Source organism: Atractosteus spatula, chromosome 16 (assembly GCF_055471065.1).
Source record: "Atractosteus spatula isolate fAtrSpa1 chromosome 16, fAtrSpa1.hap1, whole genome shotgun sequence".
NCBI lineage: Eukaryota > Metazoa > Chordata > Actinopteri > Semionotiformes > Lepisosteidae > Atractosteus > Atractosteus spatula.
Genome location: NC_142721.1, coordinates 9,580,565 through 9,596,528, shown reverse-complemented (window position 1 = coordinate 9,596,528; position 15,964 = coordinate 9,580,565). Strand labels below are relative to the sequence as shown.

The 15,964-nt window shown below is 39.4% G+C and overlaps 1 protein-coding gene across 2 annotated transcripts in view; it reads left to right on the top strand.

The window, feature by feature from the left end:
* Positions 1–839: 839 nt before the first annotated feature.
* The window catches only part of LOC148819530 (homeodomain-interacting protein kinase 3-like), a 59,022-nt gene continuing 43,897 nt past the window's right edge, over positions 840–15,964 (top strand). For both annotated transcript variants that reach the window (XM_088934600.1, XM_088934599.1), the window contains exons 1-2: positions 840–1,216; positions 11,166–12,336. In XM_088934600.1, the coding sequence (XP_088790726.1) occupies positions 1,141–1,216; positions 11,166–12,336 (1,247 nt within the window). In that variant the 5' untranslated portion in view covers positions 840–1,140. The remainder of the gene's footprint in view (positions 1,217–11,165; positions 12,337–15,964) is intronic.

Below are 15,964 nucleotides of genomic sequence, written 5' to 3'. Positions count from 1 at the left end.
TGAAACGTCAGCGAAGCTATAAGAAAACAATGACTGCAATGGGATTGAAGGGAGGAAGAGTGAAATCATTGAGTGGGAATAAAAGTCAGTTTTAATTTGTTACGAAGGAGATAATTGCACTAACACACTGGTATTGTTTAAAAGAATCAGGTTACAATATTGGTCGCTCTGCACGTCCACAAGATGTAACGTGGAAAAACGTGTTGCAGTGCCTCAAGTTGGCCAAGCAGCTCGGTACAGAGCCTGCAGCACAAGAAAGTACCGTAAAACAACAATAAAGGAGCACTTAAAACATTGCCTCAGTTGTTAAACGTTCGTTTTTCAGTTTCCAAGGAAGCCCAACCCGTTTTTCTTTTTCTTAGCAGCCACTTGGATGCACTCGTAAGATTTTAAAAAATGTATTTTCTATTAATTGGTACTCCTCTGTCCTTTGCCACATGCTGTATCTATTTGTAGGTCCTCATACGCTGTCAAGAGCCCCTAGGATGCAAAATAAATTCCAGCGCAACAGAACACCTTTGCCCTGAGCATCTGTCCCGACGGTGACTTGTTTCGGCTAATCTGCTGACTTGTTTGTTTTATGTTTTATTATTAACAATAGTAGCGTTATGTGTAACCAATAAAGGGTTCGGTCTGTAACTAATTACAGTTAAATCACGACTTAACGTGGTGTCCTCTTTCTACCAGAAGGGTTTTATTACAAAAAAGATGCTATGTTTACGTTTTCCGTTTGCGCTCCTTTCGCACTCCGGGGGTAATTACGGTAACACGCAGTGGCGAACGAGCTCTACGATCGATTCCTCTGGTCTCGCTCCACGGGCACACAAACATTCCACACGCAGCGGAGAGAGACATGTTAGAGGCAGAGAGGAAACGGCAGGAGCAGCGGGGTTTGAGGGGCGGCGAGTCCCCGATTAACATCGAAAACATGGGCATTTCCGCCCTTGCAACCAAGAGAAAAGCTACCTTTCCTGTAAACGGAACTCGTTAGCTACCCGCTGGACTTGGTCTGACCCTGCTGAGTGATTTTATGCGCGAGTTATTTGAAGTTTGAAATGAGGGAGGTGGTGGTTTTGTCGACGGAGAGGTCTCTCCTCCTGTTGTCCAGGACAAGATGGCAGCAGTACAGGCTGGCTGGGCATGGTATGGGTACACTGTAACTCCATAACATGTTCAGAGAAGCCCTGGATTCTAACAGTTGTTAATATCTGTGAAGGTAAGTCGGTTCGTTTTTCTCGATCTGTTTTCCGAGACACGCAGTCTAACTCGGCAACAGCAATTCGGGGTTTTTTTTGAACGACAGGTTAAACACCACAAAGTTTAGTTAACTAGCTACATTGTTGCATAGTTTTTATATCCGATTAAGTAACCTTACCAGCGCGTTATTGAAGCGATTACTTCGTTTGCTTGAATTTTGACGTTTAACTCGCTATATTTCATGTTTTAGAATTAAATAAATTTAATGCTTCTGATGGGGAGACTGTTAAAACACTGACCACCACGAAAGTCCGCAGGTTGAGCAATAATTAAGCACCGATCGCCGAAAAACACTATAATTATATCTTATTTCCCTGTCGATGCATTAGGTTTGTAAAACTGAGTTCGTTTCATGCTTTTTTTTTGCGGATGTACTTCTTACTCGAGGTATGGCAGAGAGTTGTTTGTACGAAATAATTTGTTCATCTTGACTGTGCGAAGGAAAACGACTTCTCTAAACATTTAAAAACAGCAGAACGGAAACGAAGGCTTGTAATCGGGTTTTAAAATATGTATCTACGGTTTTGGTAATTGAATTACAGTTCTGTCGCGAGGTCAGGTATAATTGTGACTCTGACGGTTTTCACTTAAAAGTAGAAAAGATGTGTGCGAAAACATATTGGACCGATGTAATTATTAGAGTAAGTGCTGTGATACTCACATAGGTCCGATCTCAGAGACTTTTCTCCGAATAAAACAGGCCAGATTGTGATTTGAAAGCTCCGGTAGAAACTTCGTATAGGGACCTGTCCTGTGTTGTGGTGGGACTAACTCTGGAGGATTATAAAATAGAATTGCTGCAATTCTGGTGGTTTGTTCTAGATCAACGATTTCTTTGTGTGTTTGGGCAAAGGTTAGTTTTAAGTGCTGCCAACTGATTTTTTTTTAAAAAGGCGAAGAACGAAATCTTTCTTTCCAAATATTTAAGAAAAAAGAGTTATCCTTTTCAGTAAACGGTCCAGTTGCGGCATAGAACTAGCTGGTCTAACTTCAATGATTTTGATCAGTTGTTTTGATCCCAGGTTTTAAATTTAAAAAAATAAACAAGAGAAAAACTCGTTTAAGATACACAGCATAGAAAAAAAATACTAAAATAATTTTGTTTACCAGAAGCTTCAGGTTTGAGCTGATGAATCATAGAATGGGATCAGTTTCATTTCCCACAGTTTGTTCCTTTAACAGATGCAGGCCTGTAGTTTAAAACTGAAGATCCAGGTACTTTCAAGTTCATTTATTTTCATATGAACAAGGGAACTTCCTTGCCTGTAGATGTCTGAGCTTGTTTCACATGGTGTGTGATGTGGCTAAAATAACAGACTATGATATGTGAGAAGTAGATAAGATCCAGTGGCATTTTTTGTTACCCGGCTACAGACTAGCCAGCATAATTCCTCCCCTATGGCTAGCATGAAATAAATATAAAACACTACTGTTTTAGAAGAATGATCTTATTTAGCAGGGGGAGAAGTCATGTAGAAGTCACACGATAATGTGCCTGCCATCTGGCTAGAAAGCACAAAGGCTGGGCTTTTTTATTTACTGTGTCATTAGTAGCCTTGGAAAAGTATACGTCTGAAATGGATTGAGTGTTTAATTATGTCCTGACCACGTGCTTAAGGAGGTTGCAGAAGGAAACTAGTTTCAGTGCATTCCTTAAGCACTGTTATTTAATCTTGTGTTGACCTAAACAAAACTGTTTTCATGACTGTTCATGCTTCAGTAGATAACATTCTCAAGCCTTTTGTGTCAGGCATCCTTGTGCTGTAACTACTGTACCTTTACACATATCCTATTTTTGCAGTTTCCTTTGTTGCAGTAGCTGAAGACTTCCTTCATTTTTGTTTGTGAGCTAGACGTTACCAGGTCTTCTTTAAAATTACAGTATTTACAGTAGCTTCTGTAGTATTTATTTTTCATGGAAATAATTGAAAAAATTGTATCACCCATTAATGTGAGAAGCACTTTCTTTTCCCCCCACAATGCTCTATAAAAGGGGAATTTAATTATCCAAGAAAAAAGTTTTAAAATGGCCTTAAATTAATCATTTAATGTGATTAGTGTATTTAGCAAAATTAAGTCTTTTTTTAAACCTTGACATAGATTGTTATGCAACCATCCTCTGTGTCCTCAATAAGTTGCTCTGAAATAGATTCTTTTTTTTAAAAAGGAGCCTGACCAAAAAAAAACACATTTAAAATTAAACCAAACACAAATATCTTTATTTACTGTTGTAAACATTTATTTTGACCCTGCTATATGTATCCCAGAGGCATTAAGCAGCACAAGAATATTGTCTGTTTTATGAGCCAAGCTAAATTTCCTGGGGGAATGCAGGAGTGTGAAGACAAAGAATGAAAAAAAGTTTTGTGACTAGTGACCTGACGTTTTGGAAAACATGGTCTCCCAACTGAGCCCCATAGGTTTGCATAGTTAAAGAAAGAAACATTCTTCTTTTCAGCCTGTGGGTTTGGCTAATGTGCACCAGTGCTATAGATTTCTTTCAGGGCATTGAACTTGTTCTATCTAGTGGTTAATTGTAGTTTGCGTATCTTACAAAATGTAGGATGTGTCATTTGTCTTTTTTTTTTCCACTGCACTGAATCATAGTTTGTTTTTTCTAAAAGCAGATTGTTTCTCTCAACTTTGTAATCCGTTTTGTTAGTGTCACATTCTGCAGTCACCATTTAAACTTACTTTTTACACCTCCCCTTCCGAAATTTCATGTCTCGATATATCTAGTGATGAAGTTTCCGCTTGAACACTAAACAGTGCAGCAGTTAATGTCAATCTTCATGTGTGTTCATGCAGCCAGACGAATCGGTGATGCACACTGTGATACAGTGCAAACATGCTATAAATTGATCAGAACAGCAAAGCTGAGCCTGTACTTCAGGTGTTTTTTTTTTTTGTCTGTGCAGCCTCTGTTGAGCTCACTCTGGTTACTGTGATCCTCAGTATGTGCGTCATTACAAGCGCAGATGGTCTTGTCACCATTGTGCTTCAAGATAAGCTGACAGGTTGGCAGATGAGTTACCTCAGTATGAGTGAATTTGCTGGTTCATAGTGAGGCTCCCTTCACTGTGTGATCCTGCCTAGTCCATAACCTGCACTGCATGATGTTTGGTGAACAAACATATTGCAGAACTTTCCTTTAGAAGTTTTCCTCAATATCGGCATGTATTTATTCTTTTTCTCATGTATGTGTTTTTATAATGTAGCCCTTTGGAAATCCCATTGAAGAAATTAGACTAAAACTGGGAATATCTTGCATTCCCGAATTCAGAATCTTAAAGTTTGTGTGCTATTGATATTATATTATTTCAAGTGTTATTTTGAAATAAAAAAGTGATTTTCCACATATCAGTCCTAGGGTAATTTATTAAAAAGTAAATAAAAAAATGTCTTCTTTGTGTGTAATTTGCTGAAGATCTCTTCTGTTGGATATGAAATGAACAATTAACATGGTATTCCCTGCAAGTCTTTTAACTTCAAAAGCAGCATAACTAAAACTTTCCCTTCCATTAAGGCATTGAATGCGGAGCCTTAAAAGGTTTTACTGAGGCCTCATTGTACTGCTGTGTCATTTACTGATAGACTATCTTAGCCTATTCTTCACTGTAAAAGGCGGTGAATAATACACCCTGGAAAACACGAGCTGGCGTGACGAAATGCAGCAGTTTGAATATCCTGTCTTTTCACTCTGCCATTGACATTTTCTGATGTTAGTGGCTTGTGTTTTCTATTTTCTTTTAAACATGTATAACCAGCTTCTTTCTAAACTGGCTTGCTCTTTAAAACCGAGAGATTTTTACATTTTATTTTTGACTCATGGGTAAATAATTGCTGTATTTAATGATTATTTGATATTATCAAATGTATTAAAAAAAGGTACAGGAGGTTCAAAACATGGCCTTACATAATATTGAGGAAGCTTGCCACCATCGCAGCTTGTTTTGCTTACGAAGTCATAGCTTCAGTTCTGTGTGTGATTGCAGTGGAGTATTGCGAGTTTTACCTTTGGACAGATTTAATTTTGTGTCCGCATGCAAACCATGTGACATTTTATACAGTACATGGGTTGTGTTTCCAGGTACCTTGAAAGTTTTCCTTTTTTTGGGAGGAAAGTCTGACTCGGAGAGTCAGAAAATAATTTCACTAAAAGAGAGCTGTTTCACTACGTGAGTGTTTGATCACGTGGCAGGTGCTTCATGTTTATTTATCTTTTTCAGGTTGATCCTGATTGGGAACGGTCAGCAGCAAGCAATTACAGCCAGTAGCCATTAAAAACATAAAGCTGTGAGTCATGTCATGCGATACTATAGAGTCTTCTCACAGTTCCGTGACATATCAAGCTACATGTGGTAGTAATAGCAGGCAGAGCTTACATCTGGCATCTTGTTAGGTTCAGTGTTGTGATGACTTACTGAAGCGAGGTGGTTGCTGTACATCTTTGTGAAAAGGAAGTTTGTCAGCTGCTTTGGGTGGAGTTGATTTTTTTTTATAAATACTTGAGGATGTAGTACTCATCTTATTTTTTGTATGCTTAATTTTGCATGATTCAGTAAGAGAGTATCCTTTGCAACATGGAAAGTTTTAAAACTCTGGCAAATGGAGCAACACCAAAATAACCCGGTTCTCTCTCTTTTGGAATTAAAATGTTCAATGAAAGATAATCTGTGGATCTCTTATTTCATTAGGTTGGCCTTTGGGAACGTTTGAGTTTAGCTTCATGATCAAGTATTGTATGTTTTGTCTTCTCAGGCAGAAGTGACAATATTTTGAGATAGACATTTATCATGAGAGCAGAGTGAGACTGGTGTCCAGATGACTTTCTGGAGATGGAAGACTTCTAGTACAATGAAAAATCTAGAGATATTCTTGTTAAAGTTTTCTGTGCCTGCTTTTGTGGGCCGTTTGATCTTAACCTAAGTGGGGTGCTTCGAAGATTACTTTTACAGCATCAGATTAGCAATTGGAGAATGAAAGCGAAACAGATTTCTTTTGTGCGTTAAGGAGGGAAAACAAAATGAGCCCCCCTTTCATTGTGATCATTTAAACTAAAGTGTAAACATTTATGACAGCGTGCACAGTGTTGCAAAGGGCTTAATGTCAGTTTTCCAGCTGTGTAACAAACTTTGGAAAAATTAATTCTGCCCCTAGGTCATTTGAAACTGAGGCGTAAGTATTTCCATGTGAAACAGACTAAGCTAATTTTTCTTTGGTGCTACTTTTTCGGGAGAAGTGCGTTTGTCTTGACCTACTCTATAAACAGAGACCTTAATGGCTGGTTTGTTAATGTTTACTCTGTGTGGGCTGCTAGGCAAGCCATTTAACAAGACTTTTAGCTCTGCCTTGTTGTTATCTGGGAAACATGGTCCATTTTGAACCTTTTTTGTCATTGACCTTTTCCGTTCCTTTTGTTTGCTGTAGATCTGTCACTTGCTAATCAGCTCTGAGATTCCTATGGTAGATTATGGGATGCGTAAAATGGCTCTGAGAGTACTGTTTTGCAAAAGTTTTTGCTGTTAGTTGTGAGGCAATCAGTGGTGTCATTCCCTTCATGTTTGGAACTCATCAAGCTGATTGTGAAAGGATCGGGTTCTCTAATTCGGAGACCATAATTCCTTTCTGGCTTATACATTTGTTGACATGGCTCATACCTTTTCATTGGCCGCCACCAAGTAATGCAAGGGGCAGGTATGTGATTGATTTCCTGCCAATAGGCTAATTCACGGGCGAAGATGAACTGCTGTAAATAAAATGGAACAGCTTTCTGTATCACTGTGACAGATGTGAAGTAATGTGGACATTGAGGTTAAGAAAAGTATGAAGGAACAACACCAGAAGGTGGCAGTCGGCTTGTCTATCTTTTTTTTTAAGCTGCGCCCTGAGCTGTTTGAAATTGGATTACAATTTTGGCATACACAACATTGCTTATTACCAAACGAGAAGTTGTCCGATTATTGAATTGGCGAGATGTGGTTTGCATGGAGAACACTTGTCCTGGGGTGCTAGTCAAGTCCCATAAACATTAAATAGCCCTTTTAATTTACTGGAATACAGTAGGCTCTCTTTGTCAAACAGATGGTTGTCGTGGTAGCACTGCTATATTCACAATAGTGCTGTTATTTTTGGCTTGCATGCAAAGCAGCCTACATGGTGATATGTTCTGTCCAGCTGGCTGACTTGAGTCGTTTTAATGTTTTCTGTTAGAGAGGGGGTTGAAGATTTCATTTTACACATGGCAGTGACTGTAATATGAGTTCTCAGAAGTCTTAAAAATAGTCATATAGTGTGTAACCTCACACATCAAGGACTGGCCACCTCTCTCATTGTTTTTGTGGTAAAAAAATTCAAGTGAGCCTTTTGCAACATTTCCTTCTGTAATTGGCTCATAGTTAATTTGGAACTTGGATTTTGCAGGCAACCTTTTTTTAAATGAAGAGGTTCCAGGGTGGAGTGTTTTCTGCAGCCTTTTTATGCATTTGTTCATTGCTGATAGGGGATTATGAGTACTAACTTAAACTTGCAGAAGGAAGTTTTGTCCCTGGCATTTGGCGGGTGAATTTCTGAAAGTTTTCCCCAAAACTGCCTTTACTACAGTGCATACTAAGTTAACAAGCAGTTTGAGCATTGCAACTTAAGTTTTCTATTTTTTTCCTTTTACAGTGTCCTGTGCAAACCTGGAATCTGTAACACATTTTCGTTTGTTTTTTTATGTTTTGGTTAATATTTTAAGAGTTATTGAACAAGCTGACAAAAACATAAGGGAGGTGGATATTACTTCCCCTTTACTTGTTGATCTGTCCTTGACACACCTTTATACAAGCACTGACTCGCACAGTTCCACTCTTTCGGTGTCTATATTTATGGCAACATGTTAGGTCTTTTTTTTTTGGCAGTGCAAAATTGCTTGAATTTGGAAGTAGATGCATCTAAACCACAAACAAGGCAGTAGTAGCTCTTTGCAAGTGTTAGGCTTTGGGAAACTGCTTTATGAAGTATTGTTAGTAAAATACATTTTTAAAGCTTTATCTGGAATGCTTCTGCACTTCAACTTCACCAGAAGTAAACCTTGCACAGGGGAAATTGGCAATCTTTCGTTTCACTGTGGTCAGAGTCACGTGCTTGCTAGTCGAGTAGCGCTGTCTTATCTGCTTCCCTTTAGCTTGTACCTCTATTTGGGCTACTGAGCTTGTTGGGTATCTTTCCCTTCAAAAGATGGGGAGCTTTTGGTTAGGAGTTGATTTTTAAGGGTATTTTAAATGGCTCATTTGCTTTGTGAAGGAGATAATTTTTTAGTGTCTTGAAAATAAGGAAGATGGAGAGAAACCACAGTAAAGAAAAGGTGGGTTTTAAAATATTCAGTCTGCTTCAGGACTTCACAAACTCTCACTGTCAGTAGGCCTTTATTGTCTCTAGTGTCTTTTTTTAAAACTAGTTAATTGTTTTTTAGACCATGATCTAGTGATGGTGATCTAGCAAGCAGTTTAGAAAATTTCCCTGAAAGTCTGATTGCTGTTAATCTTCCACTGAGACTTTAATACATTATATCTAGAAAAACTGCTCCAGCCAGCCAGTCAGTTGGTTAAGGTTAATGTCATTTGCTGGCCAATTGAAACATTTGAGTAAATCTGAATAATGAATACTGGGATGGAAAATTTCATTAAATTAAGTTAAAAGAGCACATGCATCTGATAAGGAGAATTCCTGTGGGATTTGGAAACCATCATGTTCATAGTATTGATTAACTGGTTTGGAATGCACTAAATAAGGATTGAGCTTTGTTACTGACTTTATTGTTTGCAGTAGTGTTTGCATGTGATAATTATTTTGTCCTAATAAGATAGGGGTCTGCCTCTCAAAACATTTTTAAACTGTTATGCTGCAGCCACAGAAAATCACTGTCTTCTTTAGCCAAACTAGAATTGATGAAAGTTAAAGAGTGTTTAATTTTTTGGTCACTGTATTTAATTAAATACTGTGCAGTTAGAATTTGTTCCACTTATAGAGAGCTGATTAGGGCTTTGTAATTGCTTGAAAGATAGTGGGCCCTGCTGTTGTATCCTTTAATTCCAGTGTATACAGCCAAGCAAAAGGATGTCAGCTTTCTTGCATGTAGTGTCCCATTCAGGTGGGAGTTGCATACTCTCTCTCCTTAACTCTAAGAAATTGTCATAAACTCCAGCAGTGAGTCTGATAGGCATAACCATGGACTCTTAGCCCTAAAAAAAGCTCACTTGTAGAGATGTTTCTGCTGAAACATCCTTTCTTTATTCTTTTCTTCCCTGAAAAACTTTAGATTTATACCTCAGTTGCTTAGAGACTCAAGGAAAGCTGCTAGGAAAGTCTCAAAGGTCAAGTGAACCTTGTGAAGTTAGTCATATGGAAGTAGTGATACAGGTTTCTATTGAAACATGCTTTTCACTAGACTGTGGCTGGGTAATTTATTCAGCTTTTGCCCCAGTCGGCTCTGGGGGTTGCAGTGCTACAGCATGACACATCATGAAGTCGGAGCGATGTGGGTTAGAAGGAGGTATCCTAGATGTCCAGATTTACAGCACCCAAGCAGACCTTATTAATGTCTCTCCTTGAACAGTAAGTGGGGGAAAGAAAGCTTTGTGAATGCCACTGTGAGTCAACCTGTCGTAGGTGTGAATGGCAGAGAGGTTGCAACATGCTGTGCTCAGAGCAGTTGCAGAATGGATAGAATAGGGCTTTGATTTAAAAAAACAACAAAGGGACACATAGGGATACTAATGTGCTTCATGCAGAAGGTCTGCAGCTCCAGTCGGATTTTAGATGAGTGTTTTAGAAAACTTCATGCAGTGAAAAGTGTACTCTAAAGCAGTTTGTTTGCAAATAGACATGCATTTAATTTGGTTAGCTTGATTCCTTTTGTGAAACTTGCTGATGGATGGGAAAATCCAGGACTTCCAGGAGTGAAAGAGCCTGACATCATTCGCGTTGACTCTTACGAAGAGATCAACTTCAAACACCTTTGGGATGGGTCTTTTTATTCTACAGAGATCCCAACGCCTTGGGCCTTTGGGTGTGGCTGAGGCATCTGTTTCGAGCTCAGGATTCTGACTGCATGTTTTAAACTCACTGTGTTGGCACTGTTGAGGTACCATCTGCCACCCTGATGTTCTGGCTAAACCTTAGTTCTTTTAAACAAGAAATTAAACATAATGTAATTGTAAAAACTAAGGGGTTTATAGTCGGTTAACCGTTTTATGCAATTGAAGATCATGTCCTTTAGGAAATATTTCTTTGTGTTCATATGCAGGTTATGCAATGCCACATGATTTTTAAAAAAACTACAGAGCATTTTTCATTATACGGGGAAAATTGTTCTCAAAATGTCCAAATTGCACTTTGGTACAAAGGCTTAGAGAAAAATACCCCAGCCTGATACAGTTTGACAGTTTGAGAATTTTGTGCCAAATGTCTCTGTTAATCTTTGTACAATTTCCTTATCAGCATGAAGCCATGTTCCGTAGTTTTCTTGATGATGTTCCACTAGGTTGTGAATAAGCGATTCTCCTACTTTGTCAGAGCATTTTGTTGACCTTATGTATTAGTTAGGTATACTTGCTTAATAAATAAAATTAAACCTTTACAAACTGGAACTCAGTTGCTTTGAATGGATATAGCAGAACAGGAAGACTGGTTAATTTCCTTAAATAAAGTATTTTTGGAGACTGGACTGCCATGGAACTATGGAAAGTGGAGCTTTTGAAGATAGCCTTGGCCAGCTGTTACGCTTGTCTGGATCTTTTGAAATCCCGTTTTCTGCCAAGATCCATTTTATGTTTAAGAACAATTTAAAAAAAAACTTTTGAATGCCAAATTGTCTATTTGATTATTTTTCTTTCTGACCACTTTTCTTTTTCTCTTTTTTGCAGGTATGGCCTCACAAGTCTTGGTCTACCCACCACATGTTTATCAAACCCAGACAAGTGCCTTTTGTAGTGTGAAGAAGCTTAAAGTAGAGCCAAGCAGTTGCGTTTACCATGAAAGAGCCTACCCACGGACGTATCTGAATGGTAGAACCCTTGGCATTGCTAAACCGACGAATATCGTTCGCTCATTTCAGACAAAAGACTCGGCAGGCAGCAGGCCTCGTGGGCAGAACTTTTTGCTTCAAGCCGTCGCCTTAAGAAGCGCAAGGGAGGACCCCAGGGCGACAGCGGCGCAGGCGCAGCAGGGACAGCCTCAGGAGAGGTGGGGGCCCTCGCAGGGTGCGGGGCCGGGGTGCAGCAGCAGCAGCAGTGGAGGAGGAGGAGGAGACAGCAGCAGCAGCGGCGACGACGACGACGACGAAGGAGGAGGTTTGAACTTGGCGGACGGCTCCCAGAGATGCGGGCTGAAACGTAAGAGCGAGGAGCTGGAGAACAGAGGTAGCGCCATGCAGATTGTGGAGGACCTGTCCATGTTGCCTGCGATGTTGCAAACGAATGTGGGGAACCCCGTCGCCGTGGTGGGCGCCTCGAAGCAGAACGGCGTCGGTGGGGATGGGGATTACCAGCTGGTGCAGCACGAGGTGCTGTGCTCCATGAAGAACACTTACGAAGTCCTCGATTTCCTGGGCCGGGGAACCTTTGGCCAGGTGGTAAAGTGCTGGAAACGGGGGACGAATGAGATAGTGGCCATCAAAATACTCAAAAACCACCCCTCGTATGCACGGCAGGGGCAGATCGAGGTGAGTATCCTGGCCCGACTGAGCAGCGAGAATGCGGACGAGAATAACCTGGTACGGGCTTTCGAGTGCTTTCAGCACCGCAACCACACCTGCCTGGTGTTTGAGATGCTGGAGCAGAACTTGTATGACTTCCTGAAGCAGAACAAGTTCAGCCCCCTGCCACTGAAGGTAATCCGGCCTATCCTGCAACAGGTGGCCACTGCACTGAAAAAACTGAAAAGCCTCGGCCTCATCCACGCGGACCTCAAACCGGAGAATATCATGCTGGTGGACCCTGTGCGGCAGCCGTATAGGGTGAAAGTAATAGACTTTGGATCTGCCAGCCATGTTTCAAAAGCGGTGTGTTCAACGTATTTACAGTCGCGGTACTACAGGTAGGTTGACAACATGATAATGGGTTGCTGGGTGGTTTGGGTTTCTGTTGGCATAACCATAGCTTTCAGTGCCTTTCTGTCAAGTAAGAGGCTTAAAGAAGAGCACCAAGCTCTGACGTCTCTTGTAAAAGTCTTTAAACCTTCCAGAATAGCCTGGCACATCATGCCCGCTAAAGTTCTTTTCAGAGGAGGTAAATTTTATCGCAGAGTAGTGGGACAGACTTCAAATATTTTTCTGTACCACAAAGGTGGCAAACATATACTAGTGTATTCATTTCAGAACAAAGAAAGACCAAAGATGAGAGGCGGTCTTTTCTTTTATTTTTGACTCATCCAGTGGATCTGACTCTGTATAGAACCACAGTACAGGTTGTGCTGGGAGGAAAATTCCCCAAGTATGACATCCTCTGGACCTCCCCTCCCCGGAGAATGGCTGCTTTAAATACGTCTACCCTGTGTGTTTTTTAAGAACTGGGAGGAAACTGGAGCGCACAGTGAAAACCCATGCAAACACAGGGAGGATATGCAAACTCCAAACAGATTGGCACCCCAGCCCAGAAACCAACTCAAGATCCTGGAGCTGTGAGGCTCTTATTGGGTGCACACACACCTTGCTATTCAAACACTTCAAAACACTTGCAGTTGCTATTTGATTTCAGGTACCACATTCTGGTGGTGCAGTACTGACGCATGTTGACCAGATTGATATGTTTAAGAGGCGAGTGGGTTTTCTACACAAGAATCGGACCCAGTGCTAACCTAGTCTTATCAGGTCTGTGTGCAACAAAGCAATTTTCTAAATATGCCCTGCATAATGAGGAAATATTTACTGACCTCTAAAAGGAGGAACTTACTGAATTACTGGTTGAAGTAAACCATTTGTGTTTTGAATATTCCTGGAAGGGAAGTGCTGTTTTCTTTACAGAATTCAATGTTAAATTGTATGTGGTTCATGACTTTAAAGCACACTATAGGAGGTTTTTGGTTAGCAGCAATAAATGAGATTTCTGTGACAGCAGTGGGAGGTTCGATGTAGTTCCTATAGTATTTCAAATAGGGGCTTTTGATTATATGCAAATAAAAATGCATGCTGGTTGAGGTTTCCTTTACCCTTACTGAGTCCACATTGAAAGTTAAAGTATGCATGTAAAATCCCTGTGATTTTTTTCTTTTGAATTCCTTTAACGATAAGGATAAAATCTAAAAGGGATTTTTTAAGTCAAGTTTTTTAAAGGCAAAAATTATAAGATTGCAGTATTAGCAAAAGGCTTTTTGATAACTAACTTATACTTCAACATACTCTAGTTGCACCTTAATGTACTGTTTAAATAGCAAGTATTTAACAAGACTGTTATAATCACAATGCTTAAACAGCAAAGTCCTCAGATAGATAATGTAGATCACATACTAATTGTATGACAATTTTCATAATTGTTATATTATACATTGTCTTAATAAATGTTAAGGTGAAATGCTTTGGTAAGATCTTGTCCGTCTTGGGAGAATTTATACAACTTACATGCGTGTTCTTGAAGGTTCAAGCATATTTTGCTAAAAATGCTCCGTCAGTTATTGTTGTACTGTTTGGGTGTTTTGTGTATATATAAAAAATCTATGTTTTCATTTGCATGTGTTTTGAGCCGAGTAGGACTGTTCTTCTCAGAAAAGAATAATTTGCATGATATTCCAGTTCAGACCTGCTGTTCGATTGATTCATGTGAACACATAGACTGGGAAGTTTTGTGGCAGTTAGCAATTTTCCATTTCCTCTGCCTGTGAACTACTGTGACAAGTTATTACAAATAATCTCCAGATTATTACTGTGTATCAAAAAAGGCATCTTTGATGTGGTGTCATTGTCACAGTGGTTACACAAAGCACAAATCGAAATCCAACTAGAGCATTTGAAAATAACTCTGTGCAATTTTGTCTTATATGAATATAGGAATCTGACTTTCCTTATTTAAAACATTAGATATGGGAAATATATACTATGTACCATTACATTTTTTTTTACATGTGGTGAAGGTAGGCTTCTGCTGGAGATTAAACAAGTTAAACTTGTGTATTAGAAAGGTTGTCTGATCATTTACAGCATTTGAAAAGGAGACACTTGCGTGTTACACAAGCCCTGCCACTAGTTTGAAATGGCACCTAATAGAAAATGTAAGTCCGTAACTACTTATATGATTGGATTACTTGAGAACAGAAGTCATGTACCACAGTTTTTGACAATACTGACTGCAGAGCAGATGGCAGTGTCCTAAATGCCTAATTGCAGTCACTTTTCTGAGCAGTCTGTCTGTGATTGTAGATCAACCATAGCTATTGAGCTTAAGTACATAAAGCTCTTAAAGTCTAAGGGAACTTATAACTAGTCTATCCTGGGTTTTTGTTTGCATTAGTTTGAAACAGGCTGGTAGTAATGAATGGTTTTACTGCTGTTAGGTCAAGCACATTTTTTGTTTTGTGTAGTTATTGAATGACACTCTACGCAGGCAAATACAGTGAAATAACTTTTTTTTGTAGTGTGGCATGTGGGAAATCGCTAATACACTTGTAATATTTAAAATTGGAATTTTTACTTTTCCATCTTACACAAACTATTTGGATCCTAAAACGGAAGTAGTATCCTGATTGAACAGCCATTCTGTAGTCTGCATGCCTTTGCAGTTAATGCCTTAAATTGTGCAGTATGTGGAAATATTGCATCATAGGGATACTATGTGGGTTACATGGCTTTTCTGATGCAATGAAAACTTTGCCTGGCAGCTGAGCTCCTATTTCTGTAATGGTCTTGCTTTGGAATCTCAGACCTTTTATTCTTTGTTTGCTTTTATGAGGGAAGGAAAGGCCACCATCTGAGGATGTCATCCAGCTAGGATTAATTGCATCATCTGATTGTAACTTGACTTGACCTTTCCTGTGAGATCCCTTAAGCACGCATACAGACAAAACATGTTATTTGGTGGAACTTTAGGCCCAAACATTCATTAACAATAAAAGTTTAACAATTCCCTGATAGTTTAGTAAAATAGTTTTTAAATGCAGTTCTTAACTCTTGACTTTACATTTACTGCTTGAAGCAGGTAAAGACTTTATTAATAAGCCTTTGACACTGACATTACATTAATAGGTATACCTTGTTTTACTTAAGACTCTCATTTTGGCATACCATGTGCTATGTGTGAGAAAAATCTTGACCTGGTGACGATCAAAACGAAATGAGATAAGTGAGGGACATGCATCCTTATATAACGCAGACAAAAGCTGTTTTCAGTAATAAAATTAAAATTTGAATCTAGACTACTGTATTTCCCCAACATAACACCAGCTGCTTTTCTTTACACACCTGCTGAATGGAATGTTAGGTACTGCAAATGACATTTTTACGGTGTGGCTTTTCAGCATATAGTTGTCACGTGACTGAAAGTTCTGTGTCTTATTCAATTACTGAAAGCAAACAGTGACGTTAAACCCACAGGGGAGAAAATTAATCATGAGACTTGATATGACTGACTGTAAACACAGAGCCGAGTGCTGTGCAAAGCAACCATTTCACATCTAGGGGGAAAGATGAATGCTAAAAGCATTCAGTCAGCTAAAAGCAGTATATGGAATTAAGTGT